Here is a 6,643-nt window from a genome sequence, read left to right on the forward strand (position 1 = left end):
TGAGCAGTAAGCCTTTGAGCTTTCGAAGCCTTCGCACACGCCTGGTTTCTTTATATTTTAATGCTATTTCGTAACTTTTGCATTGAATGGGAAATGCCGCTTTAGTTTATGTTGTTAATGGGTTATGCTCCTTAAAAATAGTTTAGAAATAGCAGGCTTCAAAGACAATAACAGAAAAAGGACTAGATTTGCATTAATAATGTTCAGAAAAATTCATTGGAATATGTAGGGCACATTTTATATTTGAATTGTACAGCACCAAAAGATGACCTATTCCAAATCGTGACCTAGCCGGAATCACACCCCCTCCGCCGTCCTTTGTTAAGCCGGGATCATGATCTACGCATGCGCCCTAAGGCGAGGCGAGGCGTGTCTGCTGGGAGGCAACATGGATGAGTTTCAGGCCGGAGAGGAGGTATGGCACTTTTCAGACATGAAATGTGATCAGTGTTAAAAAAAAGCAACAGTCATACTAGAAACAAGTAGACATTAGTATCAAGAACAGAAGTCCTTTGATTGTTTTGAGTGCGGAGATTAAAGAAGCTTAACGGTTGCGTATCTATTATACGAGAAGCTGGCGAATAAGAAGTCGACCTCAGCCTCGTATCTATTATTATGGTTCAGGTATTATTAATAGTCATCTGAAGCCAGCTGAATGACTTTTGTTGGGGGGGAGGGAAGCGTGATGATTTTATCACATTTGGAGGTGGGTGGTCTCTTTATCCGGGGGAAATTATGTATTTTTGACATCCTCGCTTTTATTTGGACCGATGAAGTTAAGATGAGACGTTAGTCTCCTAATATTTTTGAATGTCGGGAGATTCTTTTGACGTTGTGTTCTTGATGGATGTTCAACTGCAAAATCCGTACTGTGTAGGCTGCGTATGTCATCGGTTTGGCTGTTTTCGTTTATGAGCTATTAGAGAAGAGTGTTTTATTGGAAAATTAAAATGTGTTACAATTTTTAATGTTTTATTGATGTGCTTTTTTCGAATTCGATTTTCCCCATGACGTATTTGTAGCCTTGCTTTTAACAAGATCTGCATTACAAATTTAATTTAATAAACTTGAGACGTTTTTATACAGTTGTTTTAACGTGGTTAATGATTGTTGTTACTATATGTATATGGGCTGTTCCATGACAAAATCGATTAAAAAACGCAGGTTTAGCAAAACACCAGGGAAGTGATTTTGATGTTGATGTTTAATAAAGTGAAAGTTATTTTTTTTCCAGAAATTACACATTTAATCCCTAATTTACCATCAGTCACATGTGTTGTCTGCAGATATTGTTTTCTAGTTTCAGCTATCTCTTTAGACCTTCATGCATTAATATGTATTATTTATTTACATTTATTTCCATTTCTCTCAGTTATGCTAGGTCTTTGTGATTTGTTAAATGTTTGTTAAAAACGTAAATACCAGTTTGTGTTTTTGTTTCAAAGGGTGTCTGGTTAGTGTTCTTTCCACTTCAGATCTGAGTTACAGATCACATGAGTGTTATGAAAAATGTCAGCATCTTATTGTAGACCAAGCCCTACATTGACTGTATAAGCAATAACAATAATTATTTTTCCATCCATCCATCTTTTACCGACTCCTTCCATATTATGGTCGTGGGGGAGCTGGAGCCTATCCCAGCAACCAATGGGCTCAAGGCAGGATACACCAGACATTTACACCTAGGGCCAGTTCTCCAGGAAATAACTAAACTATCACAATGTCTTTGGATTGTAAAACCTGGAGGAAACCAATATGAACATGAGGAGAACATACAAACTCCTCCCAGATAGCATTTCAGCTCTTGAATTGAACCCAGGGCCCCAGTGCTGTGAGGCAGCATTGTTTACCACTGGAACAAGTAATAGGTTTATTCCATGCTGAAAAAAAGAAGAAAGAAAACACATCGTTTCGGCCGTGGAGCCTTCTTCAGGTGCAACACCTGACACCTGACACCTGAACAAGGCTCCACGGCCGAAACGTTGTGTTTTCTTTCTTCTTTTTTTCAGCATGGAATAAACCTATTACTTGTTCCTTTGCAGCCTACGCATGCTGACGCAGCTACCCACCTGAATTGTTTACCACTGTACCACCATGCTACCCAATGTTTACTTTTTTCCCATAAAATTAAAGTTGCCATATCACTGTTAAGTGACGTACCCTAGTTGTATAAATGCTTTACTTAAGGTACTTCTTGATTTATGTGAGGCTCACGGAAGGTGAAATTAAAGTTTTAAAACCTTTTTAAAAAGCCACAAATGCTGTGTGGCTTAGGTGTTGTTTAGCTCCACACTGCAGTGATGCTGCTTTACAGTATTTGTAATGTTATTGTTACAAGTGTACATCCCTAATGGAATCTTATATTATGATCATAGTTTGACTACTTTTGTTTGTTTTTATAGATTGTCTTTGTTGTTGACGAAGTCAGCTCCATTATCAAGGAGGTGAGGGCTCTCCTTTTGAATATCCCATATTCTGTTGTGGTTCCTTCTCAACTTTGCCTTGCAGTAAATGGTCAAGGGATGTTTTCTTTGCTAAATTAATTTAAACCTTACATAAAATGCATGTTGGGTGAATTATGTACTTTCTCCTTCATTTCAAACTTCCCCTCTCTGAATCAGTTGTGATTTTCTTAACCCGTAAAAACGATGCTAAAGCTGGAACTTCAAATTATTTGTGCCCCAGTCTGTCGAAGGTGTAATAGGAGGAAATGCCTATCAGCACAGCAGGGTCAACCAGTGGACGACGAATGTGGTGGAGCAGTGCCTGAGTCAGCTGACAAAGCTGGGCAAGCCTTTCAAGTATATTGGTAGGTCTGAGCAGAGGATCTTGTCTGCTCCTACAAGTTCTTGTGGTTGAGGTTGCACAGTGGTAACTGTGGATAACTCAGAACTTCTGATCTGATAAGCACTGGAAGGATTTTGTCCCTCTAGAAAGGGTCTGTCATGTCAGAATTTAGATTATTATCTTTTTCTGTGTTTTCTAAGAATTGATCATTTTTGCATCTATTTTTGCTTAAGGCTAATATAGGGAATGGAATAGCTTGAATATTTCCCCTTTGATTAAAACCTTTATTAAATAATTGTCATTCACTTTGACCAGCCATGATTTACAAAGCTATGCATCCCCATTTACTACTTACAATGTGTCTGTTTTGCTCAAGCAGTACACTGTATCTTATTGTGCTTTCAATTCCATAATGGTCATGTAATCTTTTTGAGTTCTTTATCACTAGTTCCAAGAAAACCTCTAGTCTTTGTGTTTAGTGATAGTTGTGCCAGTGTTTGTTTGATATTTAGATATCCATTTATTTTCAGCACAAATGTAAAACCTAAAAAAAGTTTTGAATACTTTTATCTACATCCGGGTGCAAAAAATGACAAGGATCACCCTGCTTCTTCCCATAGTGACTTGTATCATCATGCAGAAGAATGGGGCAGGCCTTCAGACTGCTAGTTCCTGCTTCTGGGATAACACCACTGATGGTATGTAGAGGACAGAGAGGCAGACACAGAGGGGACACTTTGATTTTCCTTTTTTGTTTTGATCCTCTAGCAGAAAAGATTCTTGAACACCAAAAACAGATGAGGAAAATAGTGTCTTGACATAAGAGGCCATTACTTAGGGAGAAGTAATGGGATTACTGTGATTTGTGAGAGGACTTTTATTCATGACCACATACCTGCTGTTTCAAGCCAGCCTTATTTTTATATGGAAAAAATTAGAGTACTGAGTTTAATAATTTTGTGGGGGGGAGGATGGCTGTCGTTGTTTAATTTATACTGTACATACAATGGAAACATGGGTTAATATGAGAAACGCCAAGTATATTGAAAGCAAGGACTTTCACACGGGTGTGTCTCAGGTGTAAATTAGGCAAGTAACATCCCAGGATGCTTAGAGTCTGGTATAAAAAGCTGGGCAGGTCTGTTCATCTACAGGTTAGCGTGGCTGCAAGAGACCTCAGTAACTGTGAAAGAAGGGCAATTGTTGAAGCTCATTTGGCAGGAGGTTCAGTAACCAAGACAGCTCTGCTTGCTGTTTCCTGTGTGGTGGTATCTAAGTTAAAGTTAAGATGGAACTCGAAGGGACACCAGCAGAGGAGATACGCCAGGCTTGTGAAATCCATGTTTTAATTCAAAGCGCAATTCCGACAGGCAAGCAGCTGCAGATCAGTTGAGTACAAATTTCAAACTGGGAACAAATAGCCCTTTATATCAAAAAGAGTCTGTTCAGAACTCCACAGAGCAAGATACCATAGTGGGATTGCAGTGCACAATCTGCACATCACACCTGGCAGTGTATGTCTGTGAGTCTAGTGGAGTAAAGAGCAAAGGCAGTGGACTGTTGAGCAGAGGGGAAATGGGTTATGTTCACATGTATTATGCTTTGCATTCTTGATAAACAGACAAGTGCATGTGAGGCACCAACCTAAAATCCTCTACAGTCCTGAGTGCTTGATTCCAACACTGAGGGGTTCAAGCGGTTCTGTAATGGTGTGAGATGCATTTTCCTGGCATGATTTGGGTGCACTCATTCCCTTAGAAGGCAGGGTCAATGTTAACTGCTACTTAATGGTATTGAGTGGTCATTGTCACTCCATGTCATTGCATTTCTCTCCTGCTGGGAGGGGTGTCTTCCAGAATGGCACTGCCCCCATCCACAGAGCATGTGTGATCACCCAGTGGTTTGATGAGCTTGACTCTGATGTTACCCATGTGTCATTGCCTTTTCAGTCAGTAGATCTGACATATTGTGAAATGACAGCATTTTCCACTTCCATTAATCAGGTGCGAGTACACGCAATGCATAGTCTATAAGGGCTATACTGGCTTCAAGTGGTGGTCTAACATCTTATTAAGTGATTTTGAAATTAGGTTTTTTCATTTTTTTTGTCCACTACTTGTACCCATGTATTAAGCACTACAACTTTTAAAATCGCTCATAAACATATATGCATTGTGGGTCATTACTGATGGGAGAGGTGAAGGAGATGAAAGGTAGGATTCAGATTACATATAAGCATCAAAATAAACGTATCACTCTATACATGGTTTAGAGAAATAAAGTATATGGACATTGGATATTAGGGAGGCACAGTGGTTAGCATTGCTGCCATACAGCTCTGGGCCCCTGAGTTCAGTGTGCCCTGGTTATCAAGAGAGCCATGCCTTTGTGCTGTTTGTATGCTGGAGGCTGGGCTAAATCAGTGCTCTGTAGTTAGCTTTCTGGGATGCCAGCACATTCTAATCTCAGAAGATGTTGTAGTCGAACAGTCCATCAGTAACAGGCAACAACCTGGGAGACCCAAAGTAGTGAGTCTTTTCCAAGGAAAACATGTCATAACCTCAGTATGATGGTCTGGACAAGTGGGTCTAGATGATGACAATCTGCACATGAATCAGGTAGGACCTCGCTTGCTGCACATTCCCTGGGTTCATCCTGACACGACACTCTTCCAGCAGGATAATGAATGTCCTTATGCTGCTCTTGTACCAACTTTCCCATCACTGTACATCTACAGTATGGGAGGAGCTGATGTGATGTGTGGCGTAGGGGGACTAGTTAACAAGCATATGCTTGTGCAGATTCTGTGAGAGAAATAGTACAGAATTGCCCAGGCTCAGAGCTATTTGAGTTTCAAAGTCAGCATGATGAATTTACCTGTGCCGGTTCTATAAAATGCCAGTGCAACTACTACTACATAAAACAAGTAATTTACCTGATTACGCTGTGAATTTGTTGCGGTTACAAGTAAGGTATCTTTGCTCATTGTATATTTTGAAATAAAGGACAAAAAATACAAACGATATACAGAAGTCTCAATTTTAACACTTTGTTGAAGCATAGCGAATCCTAAGTGGGTAACGAATAAATAGCTTTGGTAGACTTTTACAGTTATGCTAAGATTTATAGTTGCAGATTGCTTACTCCTCTTTTGTGATGTACAGTACATAGGTCTTATTTTAGAGGAAGAGGAAGAAATGTTTCTGATTATACCTTTTTCTTTTAACAGGGAGCTGTACCGTGAGATGGGAGAATAAAACCATGTATTGTATTGTCAGTGTCTTTGGGCTTGCTATATAAAATTCAGCACCACACACCAAATTACTGAAACAGTAAATACTAGTTTACTAGTTTTATAGATACTTTAACACTATTTGTACATTATTTCCATAGGAAATAACTTTTCATAGGTGTTTTAATCTAAATGTATGTCACTGTCTAAACTGTCCCATGTTTTTTGTGAACTGAATTTCTGAGCTGAAATGTTGTTTTGTGTATTAAATGGCATAGTATTCAGAAACCCCTGATGAAATGTGGTGGTCATTTTCTTTAAAGCACGTTTTGGTTTTCAATTCCCTATCTAGAAAAAAATGTGTAGACCCTATTTTTTTACCCTGCCCTATTTGGGCCGAATTTAACACAAATGATTTTTGTTGCACTTATAAAAGATATTTCAGTAGCATGAAAGAAGTCGCTTGTACTGTATGTTCTTTTAAAAAATAATGATTTAAAACCTCTACCATTTACTGCATATGGGTGAACACACATAGTATACCTCTATATGATATTTTTGTCAAAACAAACATACTTCAAGTAAAGAAATTAATTCAGTATTCCTTTTATATTTTAGTTTAAA

At 38.8% G+C, this 6,643-nt stretch overlaps 1 protein-coding gene across 1 annotated transcript; it reads left to right on the forward strand.

Annotated features, from left to right (window-relative positions):
• Positions 1–350: 350 nt before the first annotated feature.
• Positions 351–6,311, forward strand: dynlt1b (dynein light chain Tctex-type 1b). Its single transcript, XM_088908432.1, has 5 exons — positions 351–415; positions 2,403–2,444; positions 2,686–2,809; positions 3,408–3,485; positions 6,017–6,311. Exons 1-5 carry the CDS (start codon positions 389–391, stop codon positions 6,085–6,087), a joined length of 342 nt encoding a protein of 113 aa, XP_088764558.1. The 5' UTR covers positions 351–388; the 3' UTR covers positions 6,088–6,311.
• The last annotated feature ends 332 nt before the right edge of the window (positions 6,312–6,643 follow it).

The sequence above is a fragment of the Atractosteus spatula genome, chromosome 2 (genome assembly GCF_055471065.1).
Source record: "Atractosteus spatula isolate fAtrSpa1 chromosome 2, fAtrSpa1.hap1, whole genome shotgun sequence".
In the NCBI taxonomy this organism is placed as follows: domain Eukaryota; kingdom Metazoa; phylum Chordata; class Actinopteri; order Semionotiformes; family Lepisosteidae; genus Atractosteus; species Atractosteus spatula.